We start from the raw sequence: 18,060 nt of genomic DNA, 5'->3' as shown, positions 1-18,060 counted from the left end.
TCCTACAACCAGGAGATCCATGCATACCCAGACGTAGAACATAAACAATTTATGTTCCTCCAGCTGTTTCTTTTTAGCACCACATATTTTTTCCAAGATTCAAGAATTAAGAAGCTTTATTTATCCCCGAGGGAAATTGCTGTGCAACAGTTACGATACAAAGTGGGAAAGTAATTAAAAATAATAAAATAAAGCTAACATAACTAACTGAATACAACACAATTAACAAAATTTACCGTTTGTAGGTAGGTTCTAACTGAAGGTATATACAATATACAGCCCTGTGCAATTTTAGTAGCCTCAATAAAATACAATATATACAAACAAGTGATTTGGATAAGTGACAATGGATAAAGTGGCATTTTGGCCTCAGGACGCAGTGTTTCCACTGATCCTCTCGACCAGAGGTTGACGAGTTAATGGCCACAGGCAGAAAGTGTCATGTTGCCTTGAAGTTTTCTGACCCACATGCAGAATCACTCGGAAAACCAGTAAATTTAAATTTTTCTTTGCTGTGACAAACGGGGAACCAGAAAACAGGACAAAGTGAACAGTTTACGGTGGTGAAGTAACAACCAGTCTTGTGGTTAGTCTGAGGAAGGGAAGCAGACGGATTAGAGGTGTGCAGTCAGGTCTTAGCGGATAACTAATGAATATGCTTACATTGGTTGTTGAAGGGGGGGAAACATGGACCGGGTAAAGGATTGGATGCGGAGGGTCTGCAGAAAGTTCCCTTGGTGATCCAAGAAGAGTGAGAGCGAGATCCGGGAGGATAAGGTTTGCAGGAGGCGTCGCACTGGAGAGTGGGCAGGTAGATGAAGGAGATAGAAGACAGCTGTACACAAGTTAAGTCTTTCCAGGAAGGTCTAGAACAGACTGGGCTCTCAGATTGTCTAGAGGCAAAAACAGGATCCACATGAAAAGTTCATAAGAAGCAGCAAAGATTCACAAGAAGGCAAATTCTTATTTGGGTACTTAATTCAGGTTCTGGCTGGAAGTACCATCAGGGTTAATCATCCGGCGACAGGAGGTGATCATTCTTCTCCTTATAAGCACCAGCCAACTTGATGACAGATTGGCCTCAGGTCTGCAACAACTCAGAACTGGCCAACTCTCCAGCAAAGATCCTCTCTGCAGCCGGAACACTCACTCACACAAAAACACCAAATCCTAACAGAAAGGACTTCCTCTGGCGTTCTTACACAGGGATGGAATGAGTCTGTTGCTGAAGGTGCTTCTGTGCGAGGTTAGCACCCAGTGGAGAGGGTGAGTGTTGTTGTCCACGATACTATGCAGTTTACACAGCATCCTCCTCTCAGACACCACCAACAAAGAGTCCAGCTGGACCCCCAGGATGGAGCCAGCCTTCCTGATGAACTTGTTGATCTTGCTGCCGTCTGCTGCCCCAGCCCACCACACCAAAGAGGATGGCACTGGCTACCACCGAATGGTAGAACATCCTCAGCATGATGTTACATACGTTGAATGAGCCGGCCCTGACCCTTCTTGTAAACAGCCTGCGTATCCTTGGCCCAGTTCAGTTTGTTGTCCAGGTGTACTCCAAGGTATTTGTAATCCTGGACCACTTCCACAGTCTCACTGTTGATGGAAATGGGTGTGGGGGCAGAAATCCACCACCAGCTCCTTTGTCTTGGTGGTACTAAGATGCAGATGGTTAGTCTCACACCACCTGACGAAGGAATCCACAACACCCCTGCACTCCTCCTCCTTCCCCTCACTGACACAGCCAACAATTGCAGAGTCTTCCGAAAACTTCTGCAGGTGGCAGGACTCAGAGTGGAACTGAAAGTCACAGGTGTACATGGTGAACAGAAAAGGGAGAGAACAGTTCCCTGTCAGACACACAGTCGGACATACTGTGGACAAACCGTCAAATAGTCTGTAATCCAAGAAACCAGGGGAGGGTCCACCTGCATCGCCATCATCTTATTCCCCAGCGGGGCAGGTGTTGTGCGTGTTGAACGCACTCAAAAAAAACGTGATTCTCACAGTGCTTCCCGGTTTGCACAGGTGGGCACAGGCACGGTCCAGCCTCTTGATGCCCTTTGTCCCAAATTTTGAGACGTGTTGCTGCCGTCACCTTCTTTTTCATGAAGTATTAAAATGTCTCAATCTCAACAGTTGTTTTTGGGAATATGAATAAGAGATACATTGGCATATGAGATGAATAAGATATTGGCATGACATTTATGAATCATTGCATTCTGTAAGGTCAGTGAATTCAGTCATCATGAACCCTCGTGAGCATGATGATAATCAGAGTTCTTTAACCTTTACCGTTAAACAATTCTAAACATTTAAAAATGTGATATTTTTTGGTTTTACAAAAATACAGCACACTTCACAAGCTAGTGAACTGTTATGCCGATGCAAGACTTTGAGAACTTTCGTATTATTATGTCTGACAGATTGTTGAAATCATTAATTTAATGTACTTCATGTTTGAGAAGAGGCTTAGGTGTTTATGATTTTTTCAAGAACAGTCATGTTCCTCTTTATCTTATGCTGTATGCGCCTCACAGTTTCTCACTCTGTGTTGCAGGTGGTGAAGATGATGATCATTGTGGTGGTGACCTTTGCCCTCTGCTGGCTGCCGTACCATGTCTACTTCATTGCAACAGGTCTCAACAAGCGTCTACTTAAGTGGAAGTACATCCAGCAGGTTTACCTGTCAGTGATGTGGCTGGCAATGAGCTCCACCATGTACAACCCCATCATCTACTGCTGCCTCAACAGCAGGTCAGTAAGGACTATCGTGGTTTACAAACACAGATGCTGGAAAAAGGAGGGCTAAAGGGCCACGTGCCATTTCAACTGTACCCCTGCGTTTTTTCTGGATGCTGATCACTGATCCCCTCTTTATGAATTTCTCTTGTCAGGACAATAGGTGGAGTAAAGTGGATTAGATGGGTTGAATATTCTAATTTCACTTTAGCTTTTTTCTTTTCCAAGATGAAATTAGATTTTAAAAAGCATTTTTAAACCCCACGCTGTGATGTTTTTCTCACAGATGAGTTAAAAATCAACACGGGAACAACTTTTGCTTTTAGCTCAGCTGATTACACATTCTATGAAACACAAGTGAGCAAATGCAATTTTTAGCAATCCATATCCAAAGTCTGATCTAAACGATGTCCTCCCTCTCCAATCCCCCGCAGTGAGTGGAAGTGCAGCCGATTGTATATTCCATCAGTGAAAGCAGATGAAATGGAACACTTTTGATACATCTTTTTATCCGCAATCATTAGCATGAATGGTACATGAAAAACTAAAAAATGCATTCAAATGACATTTGACACATCCGTAACCCACAAGGACCCCTGGTGACTCAGGTGTTTTAACAACTGAACATTTTCTGACGGTTTCAGCAACCTCCCTGTGACTCCCATGTCATGGGAAAACTGAGTTAGAAAGAAAAGCTAAGATGATAAATCAATGATCAAAAACTGTAACCTGATGGAGTGTATTGAGATTATGTGTGTATGTGATACACCCTGGCTTGTGAGGAGCAATAGAAACTGTATGGTCTCAAACATGGTGGTCCTTCTTTATGAAAATATAGTGTACACATTCTTATACTGCACAGTGTAATGTGCTTTTGATCCACACATGGAAATATAAAACCCGAAGACTAACCCATGAAATCTGTTTTGCAAATTGTCTCTTTATCTTTAACTCATTGGCTGCCAGCCATTTTCAGTTCAGAGAGACCCATACTGCCAAGTGTTTTACAGTATTTTGACTGATTTTCCAAGACCCACAGAAAAGTGTGTCTTATGACTATGTACACACCGAAATTACCAAACGAAAGAGTAGACTCTCTTCTTTCATCAGGAAAAAAAAAGTTTGTGTCTACCATTTTCAGTCCTTTAGTAATAGACAGTAGAACATAGGTTGGTTTCACCAAAAACAACTGTTTGACCAAAAAAAACGGAGAAAACACGCTTCTTCTTTTTTTGTGCAAAGTGGCACTGCTGCCACCTTGCGGGTAATTTTGCCAGTATATTCTCTGTTTAGTGTTTACAAGCCTAAGATTTAGTGACAAACTCCACTAGATTGTCCCCCAGCCCGCTCTGTTAAAAAACGCAATTGACGTCTATAGACGTCTTTGACAGTCAACGGTTTTTTTTAAATTGACGTCTATAGACGTCAATGGCACCGAAAGAGTTAATTTACTGAGAATGTGTGAGTAGAATTTTTTTTTTTAATTCATTCAAATCACTCATTTGAAAAAAAATTGGCTTGATTTATTGAATGCAATGCTGCTTCATTTAACAGCTTAGAGATGTTTGGCTTATTTTACTGTTTACCTCACTGTGAATGTTAATTTCCCAACTCTGCTAACTCTTCTTTTTGTGTCAATGCAGCAACATTTAGGTGGCAGTCACAAATTGGACGAGTTTCATAGACATACTTTGTAAAATATGCTGCTTCATGCAGTGGTGTAGTCTACCTTTTTGAGGTGGGTATACTGTATAGTTGGCCAGTCATTGGCCCGTGGTACCAAACTAGGGGTCGGGACTCGGGACCCCTCGGAACCAATAGTAGCCCCTTAATGCACGCCGTACCTCCAGTGGCGCGCTGTAATAGTCATTGAAAAGTAATAAGTACCATAGTACTACAATACTATGACATAACACAGTTCAGATGAAAAGCCCTCTAAAAGCTATGACAAAAAATAGGCCAATGTAAAGTTTCATTTTTAGGCATTTTCATCTATGACAATCAAAAATGTTACTATCAAGTAGGCCTACAGCAAGTCAAGCCCAAACAAAATGAAATGAACTGATTTTTAAATGTAGGCCTATAGAAATATAGCCTGTATTGTAAACTCATCACATGCACTAAAGGTTTTTGCATCTGACATTATATCGCAGTAACAGTGTAGTAGATCATGTAATTACCATTGCCTAAGTACAGATCCATCTCCCCATCCATGCATACCATGGAGATAGCATGGTTCTGGCTAGTAAATAAAGTTTAGTTTATGATAGATAAATTACTTAATCCAGACAGCCACTGTACATATCATCATGTAGACCATATACAGACAGGTATGGTGATTAGGAGTTATTCCCAAAGAAGAATCCCAGATAAACAAACGTCTAGAATTTTAAACTAAGTAAGCAAACGTGGATCAGAGTAGCTAGCTTGCTAGTATTGAGAGAAGAACGAAAGCTAGACTACAGCATGACTAGCCTGTGTTATTGCCGTGTTATGTCCACAAATTAAACAACCTAGAAGGGTAACTTGGTAGCAAAGTCTCATAAAAAGCGTGAATAATGTTTTTGACTCAACTTAACTTACTTTCGGAAACGTCAGGTCGGGCAACCTTATTAAAAAAGTTCCTAAGGTCTTGCTGTCCCTTGCGCCTGGCCATGATCCTCGTCGTCCCCAACTAAAAACCTGGAACGCTGCTGCTTTGTTTAACCTGGCAGCTCGCGGTCGGCTACCTAGCGAAATTCACTGGCATGTTTTCATCACGCATTGAGGCTTTTCAAATAATAATGATCATCATAATAATAATATATTGTAACGACCCAGAATGAGGGTAAAAGCACACGGACTGGCTTGTTTCCTCCTCTCCCTGTCAATCACTGGACCGCAGGTCATGTCACTCAGGTGTGGGCTGGTGATTGGGGGAGAGGAGTGGGCGTGGGCCAGTCTGTGTGCAGGTTTGGTGTTCTCCTGGGGCTGGCTGCGGAGCAGGACTGAGAGTCACCCGTGTTCTGCGATTGTACTGCTTGTAATAACTTAATAAAGAGCCGTTCGGCAACCGCCGGTCTCAGAGCCTCCGTGAAGTCATTACAATATGTTCACGAAAGTTAGACAACGTGTTAATAAATCACTACCATACCTGTCAACAGCCATGGAAAAGTGTGCCCTGGAAATGCAAACTCTCGGGTTGAGATGATGAGATGATAATTCCATAATCCCATCAGAATGGTGAGAACATGGAGAACATATCGTATCAGCCCATTCGAGATGTACAATTACTTTTCGTAGAAGCCTCGACTTTACAAAGTCCTTTCCTTAGCCACTAAGCACCTACGTACGCACCCCATAATAGATTTTTGTTTTGGCTGACAGCGAGACATAAAAAACGCGTCTGATTGGTTGGAGATTGACTGACTGCCGCAATTTCCGAATGAATGCAATTCTGAAGTGTTGTCGTTGTATTGTTAAATTATAACAAGGCTTCCATGAAAAGTGGTAGTTGATGAAACGTGGCTGTGCTATTCTAAATATTGAAAAACGAATTTTAGGTGGGTATACTGAGCATTTTAGGTGGGTATACGGAAATCCCCCCAAAAAAGAGGTGGGTATACGCCGTATACCTGCGTTCAACGTAGACTACACCACTGGCTTCATGTGAAAGAACCTGTACACCTCTAATCCCTACTAAGCAGCCTCTCGGTCTGTGACTGCTAACTCCTCCTCCTTCCTCTTGATGTGTCTCCAGGTTTCGAGCAGGCTTCAAGAGGGCATTTCGCTGGTGCCCATTTATCACGATATCCAGCTACGATGAGCTGGAATTACGTTCTACACGGCTGCACCCAACACGCCAGAGCAGCATGTACACGCTGACACGAATGGATACCACCATGGTCGTAGTTTACGACCCTGCTGAGGGCAACGGAGCTGGACGGAAGCACTCGCTGTCCGGCAGGAAGAGAAGCTACATCACCTCTCGCCAGACAGAAATCACCGGCTCTAACAACAGCGATGCTAAAATACAAAATGGAGTTGCGCCAACTGCTCAGCCTGAGGAATTCTCTTGAAGAGCACATGTGCAGACATACAAACAGCAGAGTTCATATGATATTTGCATGTAAACAATTTTATAAACATGATCAGGACACTTTACATACAAATAGCGTACACAGTGATCTCTTGGCTTAAACATACTGTAGAATAAACACAGAAGTAGAAACTTTGGCATGTAGAGATTCAGATTATTGTCCAAACCAGAATCATATGTACTAATAAAATACTGTTTTGTTAGCTGCTCCTTCATAAGCCAAAACTTCAGCTCTGATGGAGAACAACATTTAAACATAGGCAGTGTAGTTGTCAGGGTCTTGGTCCTGCACTTCAGCTGATAGATCACTAACATGTAGCAGTTCTGATCAGAGATTCATTATTTTACTTTATGTTACTTTAATCACGAATGCTACTTAACACTTGCAACCCGCTCACAATGAAAATCATCAAAAAATGAATAATTGTAGTTATGGAAGTATATCCGATTTTACATTTGCATCTGTAAAAACTGGTTGAGGATGGACTATTTTCCCTTTGGCAATGAACAAGCGGACGCAGTCGTCAATGAAATGTGCTGATTGAACTCAGTTTCACTCCATGTGGCTCTTAGTTTGACTTTTCATTATGTAACTCTTGTACGGAAAATGTTCCAGTGGCTTGCAACAAGCCAGAGGGGAAATCCAGCATTCGTTTGCAGCAAGTCGATTAAAGCTGCCCATAAAGCTCTCTGAAAACAAACGAACAGACCAGTTAGTCATTTGCTTTTCCAACCAAGTGAAATGGAAAATGAAGAAAGTGCATGGCAAATGCAGGACATTTTTGTCCTGCTGTTGGTGGTTAAGTGCTTATTTTTCTTCTCATGTTGCATGATAATTTAACTCACTGCTTTTGTGCATATCTGGCGTTTAGGCTGTACCCAGCAGTGCGCCAACCTGTACCAGACTGGGTTTATAGTTTGATGAGTGGAACACAGACTCAGTGCATGGCAACACACATACATGACCACTAGTAAATGTGAGAAAACCTGCAATGTGTTTAATTTACAGGTATTGTACATAGTTTTTTAAGGTAATACGCTGATTTAGGACAGTCTCTTGATTTCTTTCACCAATAATTGACACATTTTGGTCTCAGTTGGACCAAAATCAGTGGCAAGGATGCCAAGAAAATAGTGAGTTTGTAATCAATCAAATCCTGGCTTGAGCTCCCCCAAAATAGGACTTGAGACCCTATTTTGGACCCTATTTTTCAAATAATTTTCCATCATTTTAGCTCTGCTGTGTGCACATGAACTAAAAATGCTTGATGTGCTTGTCATGAAAAAAAGTGAGAAATAAGTTGTACTTGTAACAATATGTTTATTTGGGTATACTATTGGAGATCCCAAAGCTGAGACGGATTTGACTGCCATAAAAGATTGTTTGTCAAAATGTTTTAACATTTTCACAGGGCCACAAATTTTCCACACTAAAACTGAATATCAGGCAAAGTCTGAGTGACATAGCCTTAAATAAATTAGCAAGGTAATTTCAATAGCCGCTTTCGGACAGACCGTTCTAAGAAAGTAGTTATCAGAACTACCCTCCTCGAATTTCGTTCTGATAACTATCCTTCCCCAGCGGAACTGTTTCAGTCTGCATTCGCACATGAGTCGGGACCTGATAGGGACTGATGCGCCGCGCGCAGCCGTCTGCTTCAGTGACGTGTTAGCCGTTAGCCGTTAGCCGTTTAGCGCTACATTCAAACACAAAACAAAATGATAAAAGTAAGGAGAGTAGAAAAAACACCACCAAGAAGCTAATATGGAGAGCGGGGAGGCCACCGTGTTTATGGTCTGCATGATGGTGATATTAATCATGGACAATCACATCAGGGGTCTAATATCGAGGCTGGAAAAGCTCACAGAGAGAGTCTGGAGACGATACTTTTTCATTTCATGAAGGAAGAAAGGAGAGCAGAGCGCCGCAGACAAATGAGATCAGTGTAAGTTTAACTTATTAAACACCCGCCGGTTGTGTCTGTGTCTATGAGGAAACATTTCAGCCGTGATAGCATGACATGGGGCGTAGCTACCGACCACCACACACCTCCGTTAGATTCGTTCTATAAGAACTATGAAAAGACCCGACCTCGGAGAAGGAGCTAAATAGTTATAGGAACTAAGGGAGAAAGCCCCGAGTTCCTGTATGTCCGAACACGGGAGAAAACGGCCCCGCGGATTAAAAGGTTATTAGAACTGCCAAAGGTTCCTACAGTCCGAAAGCGGCTATTTTTTGATACGGCGCTGAAACAGGAATAAGATCTTATCTCAGCAACTGTCCCACGTATTTACATTAAGCTAACAGTATGGACTTGGCATTGGGCACTGCCGTCACCGTCTTAATAGACCAATCATAAAATGTCTGCCTGTCAGATCAATAATGCTGGATCACTTGTTTGTGAGTAAGCATATCTGATGAGAGTCCTGGGTTGCTGAACAATTTTCCCTGAATACGTTCATTTCCTTTGCAGTTGCAGTTAAGATGCAGCTACTGTCAGTTGACAAGGTTTTTTGTAAAATGGTTTAAATAATGTTGAGGGATCCTTTAAGAATAAGACCAAGATATGGAGAAAACCTAAAAATATTTAAGTGAGCTTTTTTTTAAACAAAAACACAAGAGCATGATGAAATAGTTTTTTATTTTATTTTAAGGAAACTTAACATCACAGTTAAAGGACAATCCCAACTTAAGGTGTTTTGTGCAACCAGGCTTTTGAAATACATCCATCTATTTTCTATACCCACTTAATCCAATGCAGGGGTTGTTTTTGGATGATGGGAGGAAGCCGCAGTAACTGGATATAACCCATGCATACATGGGGAGAACATGCAAACTCCCCACTGAACGGTGGAGTCCCAGTTGGGTTTTGAACCTGGAACCCTGTGAGGTGACGGTGCTAACTACCACAACACCGTGCAGCCCGGCTTTTGACATGATTACTTTAAATGACCATAGTGACTGTTTCCTGTAAAACAATAGCAGTTTGCCGCTAGATTTGATATAATGCTTTGACCCTCTGTAGAGGAGCACACATAGCTAAGTGGTTTTTACATGTCGTGATTAATATTTCCTGCTGACTGAGATATGTGAATTTGTCCACGCAGTGAATTTCTCATTGATGTGAAAAGACGCTCCTAGCCTCTTGAACAAATCAAGCAGTAAATGCAGCCAGGAAAACACGATGTAATTGTCCTTAATTAATCCTACCAGTAAATTTGAATGTTAGGAGACTTCATGAAAGTACTGGCTAAAGAATGTGAAGAAATATGTTTTGTGCGTTTCAGTGTTACAGATTTTCATTAATCACTTTATGGAAGTTGGTTTAAAACATTTGTAGGTGGTGATCGAGCCATTTTGACATGTATTTAACTTGCAAATGTGTTTTTTTGAATGTGCAGTATAATGTTTGCGTGTCTCTGTTAGGTGTTGAGTGTTCTTAAAGGGCAATTCATTAATTTCAGCCTGAGTCCCATTTTTTACTTATTCTTTTACTTTCATGCAATAAATTGTCATGCTGTTATCAGGTAACAGCATATTTATGGCCATTTTACTTTGCAGTGCATCTTTAACGGCCCTTGGGAAGTTCAAACAAAGAAAAAACTCAGGTTGAAAATAAATGCATTATCCTTTAAACAAATCATTTTGAAATTATGATTACAGGCAAAGTGTTATGATCATTTTAGGTGGGAAAACTCTGCTATTGATTACATTGAGTAACTTTACAATTTCTATATCGTATCTCTTATAGTAAGCCTCCAAGGTTTTGTCTTGCCTTGATTCAGTCAGTATTAATGTATCTGCTTGATGTAACTTTATTGCAGTAGTCTTCTTGACAGTATTGTGTTTACAGGTGTCATGACATGCGTGTGGTAAAATGTGGCTGTGACTTGTTGCAATATCACTCCAGTTTTATTGAAAGAAAAAAAAAAAACTAATCGCCAAAAGTGTTTTGTTTTGGGTGTTTGTTGTCAAAAGCAGTGCAGACTATTGTAATAATTTGCAGCACTTCATCATCTCAATTCATCGATATTTTCCAAATTTAGACCAACAGCATAGACGCAGTCCTATGCAATCAAACTGCTGTCATGTTTTATGTGACTTCACAATTACATTTATATGATTCTGTTTTGGAATCACAAAACGTCTCATAAAAAAATAACTTCTTCAACTGTTGCTGCTTGTCTAGGACTGAAAACACATCAAAGGTTTTATTTCTAATGTAGTAAACCGCTGTCTGTAGACCACTGTACAAATGAAATGCTGTTCTGTGTCGTGCTCTCATTTTCACTCCCTTCAGCTGTTGAATTGCAAACTCACCCTTATTTTTATAATTTGGGAGCTGCTGTCATCCACATTCACTACAATGACCCGTCATCACCAAGGGAGATAATTGAGATAATGCAAATGTTGTGGATTATTACATTATTTTGACCTCTATTAAAGTGCCAATATGTCTTGGTTTGCCTGTATTAATGTGCAGAATTACTGAATAAAATCACCACAAATTCATATGATATCAGTGTTAAAAACTAGCAAAAGGTCACCATAGATCTGTCGCAGAGACCATCTTAAGTTGATCTGTAAGGAGCAGTTTTTCACAGCTATGTCTGGCTTTCTGCAACTCACGAGGGAGTAAATGTGAGTTAGTGTTGTGAGCTATATGGCCAAAAGGGATGGTCGAAAACCAGCCAAAAAAAGTTCAAGAGGACACACAATTCAAAACTTGAAATTAGCTCATTGAGAAGATTATGTACAATAAGTTTCATTGTGAGGCTCTCGTCCCTTTTCATCCTGTTCTGAGAACAACTAAATTAAATGTTTTCACATCTCAGCTGCCAAAATGGTAGCTGTCTCTTTTACGTCCCTTTTTCAAATTACAAGCTGTACCACTTGAATAGAATGCTTTCTCCTCTGCCTCCTCAATATGTTATTACTGCATGGCTTTCCACATTTAGGATTTATTTTGACAGAGATAGCTTCTAGATGCTACACAGTCTGCATAATAATGATCTGTTAAGATTCCAAACCAAACCACAAATTCATTCAAGGTTACTTTGCTACATTACTTCTTTCTTTTTACTTATCTGTCATTACTTTTATGTTGGGTTTCAGTTTATCAAAAACAAGGTAAATAATGATGCAGACACATTCATTTTCCTTTTAAATGTAATAGAAAATAATCAGACCTTTGAATTGAAAGTGGAAAACATCTCAAAGAACTGAAATATGTAATATTCCCAAGCACATATTATTAAATATGCAGTTGCACATCATGGTTGATTCAAATTTACTATTTCATGTCAGGGTTTGCAAGCTAAATGAGGCAATGGGTATACGGCAACTTGTGAGTTAGTACCTCATAGAACCACGTTAAGCAGTTTGAAGTAATTGTTTCTGAAGGATGTTAAAGTGCAGACTGACAGTCAAACTGAATGTCAGGCATGTGTTAGTTGTGGTCGTTTTATGCTGAATCAAATCTGTTAAATCTTTTTCGTGTCCTAGATCTAAAAGCATGTTGAGACCTTGTACAAGCTGAATGCAACTGATATTAAGCTTTAAATTCCACTCACATCACAGAGCAGTATTTCTAAAGAAGCATGGACCTGCAGCACTAGATGAGGACATTTTTGCACTGTCATTTGCGTGTGCTGCATGCATTCTAGGAGCACTGGTCTGCGTCAGTCCACAACGTAGGTCAGCCATTTTTAGAACAGCCTCTTACTCACCACAGTGCTGAGCTGCACAGCGCTGTAAATTTCCTGAGCAAAGCACACACTTTAAGTCTGGATGTTCAAATCGTTAGTTTTTTTTACTGCAGTGGTCATTGATTTTTATGTTACACCAAACATTGAATTGATGTTTTGAATTGAATACCTTTTCCTGAGAAAGACCACCACTGAAAACTGCAGTCCTCTTTCTCTTCGCTTCCATACCAGTTTACAGGCTGTGGTGGAAAAAAGTACTCAGGCAGGTTTATTGAATAGTTGTTGTACAAGAGAGAGAAAGACTTCAACACAGAGCGTAGCTCTTACTTACAATTTCAGTGCATGTTTTATTATACCAACACACAGCAGAAGGAAAAACAATGTCCACGAATCAGACTGTGCAAGCTAACATCTTATCTCTGGTTTCTGCAACCGCCTCGATGAGCCGGACAGCCTTGCGGAGTGTGCAAAACAGAATGAACAATGAATAAAAGAAATGATTTACTGAAACATCTCGTGCCTGTGAAAAGAAGATCTAGTCTCACTAGTAATGTAAACATGATGAGACACAAGCATAAGGCTAAATAAAATGCATACACCAGGAAAAATCCATTGCCTATATATTTTTTTCACACGTTTTCTCATATTTGCACATCTTTTGGGTAATTCAAAACATTTCTCTGAAGGCCTCAGCATGAAGCCTACACCATGGGGTTTCTCTGTCCAAGCTTGTGAATCTGGGGAGATATATGTGCTGGCACACCTCTTTTTTTTTTTTTTTTTTTTGTCTTGTCCAGCATTATGGCAGCAGAATTGTAATCTGAATAGCATTTTGGTTTCATCTTGTTTTTCATTATCTTTTCTGATCATTTCTTTCTATTTCTGTCTTGTTTCCCTTTCTTTGGTCTCCCTCTCCCCCTATCAGGTGCGGCACTATTACATGTAAAGTATTAATAATAAATAAATACGCAGTACTTGGTAATCAAGGGGAGCTTGACATTCATAAAGCTTCCCTTGGCAAAGCAAATGTGCTTGGTATAAAACGGTATACAGATTACAATTCTGCTGCCATAATGCTGCACAGGACAAGGGGGAAGAAAAAAAAGAACTGATGGATAGATCTGCCTTCCATTTTGAGGATGGTAGAGAAATAGCGTCATCTATCTTGGACAATAATTTATGTATTTTTGATGGCAATTTTTGGGTGAAGATGTTTAAAAATTCTGCTACCCTAATAGGGAGTTGTAAGTCTAGTTGGTTGTAAGTCCTCTTTGCACTAGATTTCTCCCATGATATAGATTGATCTGATGATCAATCAATGACATGATCTGCAGCTGATACTCAACGTGTCTTCCATATGCTGAATATATATTGTAGACCGCAGTAATCGTTTTAATTAGCGGTTCAAGCTTTTTATTGATTTGATCTCAGATTTAATCTCCATGTGTCCTCAAAGTCTTTCTTTTTTTTCTTGCATTAAAACCTTAGTTTCTGCATCTTGTCGCACCAATTATCACCAAACTGATGATATGCTGTATAAAAAGTTCTAAATGTATCAATCACCCTTATGATAAGGTCAGTTTTAAACACACCTTCCAGCAGACTAGTCTGTTCCTTAGTTATGCTGGACAAAATGCATCACAAGGCAAGGCAAGGCATCTTTATTTATATAGCGCATTTCATACCACAGGCAACTCAATGTGCTTTACATAAAGACAAGGCATTTAAAAGAACAGCATAAAGCAGCATAAAAACAAGCAATTTAAAGAGAAAAAATAAAATAAAAAAATAAAATAAATAAATAAAATAGAATAAAAATTAAAGCAATCAAAGAAGAGGGGAAAAAGAAATATATAAACTCAACCATAAGCACACCGAAAGAGAAATATTTTTAACCTGGATTTAAAAGTGCTTACAGTTGGGGCTGATTTCAGTTCTGCAGGTAGCTTGTTCCAGTTGTGTGCAGCATAACAGCTAAAAGCTGCTTCACCGTGTCTAGTTTGAACTCTGGTCTCCACTATCTGACCTGAGTCAGTAGATCTCAGAGCTCTACTGGGTTTATACTCTACTAGCATGTCATTCAAGTATTCTGGACCTAAACGATTCCGTGATTTGTAGACGAGTAGCAGAACTTTAAAATCTATTCTGTATCTGACCGGGAGCCAATGTAAAGACTTGAGAACTGGGGTGATGTGATCTGATCTCTTTGTTGTGTTTAAAACTCGGGCTGTAGCGTTCTGAATGAGCTGCAGCTGTTTGAGACTCTTTTGGGGGAGTCCAGTCAGAAGACCGTTACAGTAGTCAAGTCTTTTGGAGATGAAAGCAGGAATCAGCTTCTCCTGAACTGTTTGGGACATGAAACCCTTAATTCTGGATATGTTCTTAAGTTGATAAAAGGCTGATTTGGTGACTGATTTGATATGATAGTTGAAGGTCAGGTCTGAGTCTATCAGCACGACGAGGTTCCGGACTTGGTCTTTAGTTTCTAGAGATAGTGACTCAAGATGTTTACTGACAGCAAACCTCTTCTCTTTGTTGCCAAACACAATGACCTCAGTTTTTTCTTGATTTTGTCAAGGTGAGGGTGTGGAAGGGTGGACACGGATGCGGACTTCCAAAAAAAAGGTAGATTTATTAATTCACAAAACAAAAGAAGTCAAAACAAAGCGCGGCTGAGCCGGATATAAAAAATGAGACTGAGACCAAACCATGAATATAACTGTGACTAACGAAAACAAAAGTCTTGACATGAAACATGAAAAACACTTAGCTTAGTCGTGGAAACGTGGCATGACATCTAACAGCAACAAAGATCTGGCAAAACTGAAAGGGGAGGCAGGAAACTAAATAGGGAGTGAGAGTGATTGGGGAGTGAGTGCAGCTGAGGGAAAAAAAACACAGGTGAAGTGAGTGAAACTGATAAACAGAGTGCAGGGAAACTAAAATGGCAAAAACTAAACATGGAGTGACACAAACATAACCTAAAACATGAAACTAAAAACGTGAGTCCATGGGTGTGACAGATTTAACTGAAGGAAATTTTGGTTCATCCACTTTTTGACTTGCTCTAAGCAGTCACACAATGACTCTATAGGACTGCAGTCATCTGGAGACAGTGCGAGATATATCTGTGTGTCATCTGCATAGCTGTGGTAGTTGACTTTAGAGTTCTTCAGAATTTGACCCAGAGGCAGCATGTATAGAGTGAACAGAAGGGGTCCAAGAACTGACCCCTGAGGAACTCCACATGTCATAGCCACTCGATCAGATTGATTACTTCCAATTGTCACAAAATAACTCTGCTCCTCCAAGTAGGACCTGAACCATTCTTGGACTGTCCTGCTGAGTCCTGCCCAGGTTTCCAACCTGTTCAGCAGTATACTGTGATCCACAGTGTCAAATGCAGCACTGAGAGCCAACAGGACCAGAACTGACACCTTGCCTGAGTCAGTGTTCAACCTTATGTCATTTAACACTTTAATAAGAGCCGTTTCTGTACTGTGGTGAGGTCGGAAGCCTGATTTGAGATGGGTCTGTAGTTGGTTAAAATGGAAGCATCCAATGTTGTCTTTTTTAGGAGTGGCTTGATGGCAGCTACTTTTAAGGGTTTAGGAAATGTGCCTGATTGAAGTGAGCAGTTTATTATTTGCTGCAAATCTGTTTGGACAGAGCTTACAATAGTTTTAAAGAAGTCAGATGGCATTGTGTCAAGACAGGATGTCGATGGTTTAAGATGCTGGACTGTTTCTTCTGGTTTTTGGTCAACTGTATTGAATTCTGACATCATAGTTGATTGATTCCTAGGTGGTTTTAAGGATTGCGTCATTTTATTATTTTGCTGATTTATGTTGATATTTAGCCTTATAGATTAGATTTTTTCATTGAAAAAACAAGCAAATTCATTGCATTTTTCTGTGGAACAGAGTTCTGAAACTATCTGTTTTTGGGGGGTGTCAGCTTATCAACCATAGCAAACAGAGCACGAGTGTTGTTGATGTTCTTATTAATCATTTCAGATAAGTGTTGCTGTCTAGCCCGGAGTAACCCGTGGTTAAAATTACAAAGACTTTGTTTGTAGAGGTCATGGTGAATTTGAAGTTTAGTTTTTCGTCATTTACGCTCTGCTTTCCTGCATTCTGTTTTCAAAGCCTTTACCATCATAGTGTTCCTCCATGGTGTTCGCTTTCCGCTCAAGATCATCTTATTTTTAACAGGTGCAACAGTATCCATGACATTTGAGATTTTCAAGTTAAAGTTATCTAAGAGTTCATCAACTGTCTCTGCACTCGCAGTTGATGACATAGCTATAACTTCCATAAACTTAGCACTGGTATTCTCATTTATGATTTTATGATGTTGATTTTATTTTTTGATTTTAGTTCAACTGTGTAAGCACTTTGAGATTTTGCTATGAAAAGTGCGGTACAAATTAAATTGATTATTATTATTATTATTATTATGTACCTTTTTCTAACAGACACACGGGTTAACTGAATGTTTGGAGTTAACTGTAAGTCAGAGAACACACAGAAATGATCAGAGAGCGCCAAGTCCTTGATATCAACAGAAGAAATGTCAACACCTTTAGAGATAACCAGATCCAGTGTGTGGTCTCGAGTATGTGTGGGTCCATTCACATGTTGAAGGAGGCCAAAAGTGTCACGTAGAGAGCAGAGTTCTTTGACATTAGTGTCCATGTTATTGTCCATGTGAATGTTAAAATCCCCTGTTATGATAAAAAAGTTATAGTCAGTGCAGATAACTGACAGCAGTTCAGCAAACTCATCAAAGAAAGTTCCTGGGTATCTTGGTGGTCTATAAATGATTAGGAAGATAACTTTTGGATCCCCCTTTACTAAAAAACAGAGATATTCAAAAGAGCTAAAATCACCAAGTAAAATTTCTTTGCACTGAAAGACTGATTTAAAAAATGGCGGCAACTCCCCCGCCCTTCTTACCACTTCGACACTTATTGATAAAACTGAAATTTGTTGGTGCTGCCTCATTGAGAATGGTATCACAGCTACATTCATTCAGCCATGTTTCACTAAGAAATAAAAAGTCTAGATGATAGGTCATGATCATGTCATTTACTAAGAGGGATTTGTTGGCTAGTGATCTGATATTGAGTAGGGCTAATCTCGTGGAGACAACAGGTGATACTGGTGCGTTTCGGGGTTGATACACTATATTCAATAGATTGGTAGATTTAACTGAACCCTTTTTATTTCTCACCAGTTTGACCAATTTTCTGTTACCTGTCATCACAGGGATTGAAAAGGCTGTCTGAACTGAAGTCCAGACTGAGTGGAGAGAGCTGGGGGCTGGGGGAGACTCCGCCTGTTGGACTGCCGGGGCTGGTGAAGACTCCACTTGTTTGGCTGTTGGGGCTGGTGAAGACTCCTCATCTTGGGGTGAGGATGATGACGTTGCAGGTTCTTTCTGGATCCGCTGTCCTCCATGGTCAGTCCTTGTCTCAGCTTTGTCTGTTATGAATTCAAAGTGATCTAAAGCCTGATTTATACTCG

General features: G+C 40.2%; 1 protein-coding gene across 1 annotated transcript in view; it reads left to right on the top strand.

The window, feature by feature from the left end:
- The window catches only part of tacr3a (tachykinin receptor 3a), a 34,536-nt gene extending 26,928 nt beyond the window's left edge, over positions 1 to 7,608 (top strand). Inside the window, exons 4-5 of the mRNA XM_075462963.1 lie at positions 2,564 to 2,760; positions 6,485 to 7,608. Coding sequence (XP_075319078.1) covers positions 2,564 to 2,760; positions 6,485 to 6,803 — 516 coding nt within the window. The 3' untranslated portion in view covers positions 6,804 to 7,608. The remainder of the gene's footprint in view (positions 1 to 2,563; positions 2,761 to 6,484) is intronic.
- The last annotated feature ends 10,452 nt before the right edge of the window (positions 7,609 to 18,060 follow it).

Source organism: Odontesthes bonariensis, chromosome 4 (assembly GCF_027942865.1).
Source record: "Odontesthes bonariensis isolate fOdoBon6 chromosome 4, fOdoBon6.hap1, whole genome shotgun sequence".
Taxonomy (NCBI): domain Eukaryota; kingdom Metazoa; phylum Chordata; class Actinopteri; order Atheriniformes; family Atherinopsidae; genus Odontesthes; species Odontesthes bonariensis.
The sequence above is the reverse complement of the archived record's forward strand: the minus strand, read 5'-3'. Positions and strand labels throughout refer to the sequence as shown.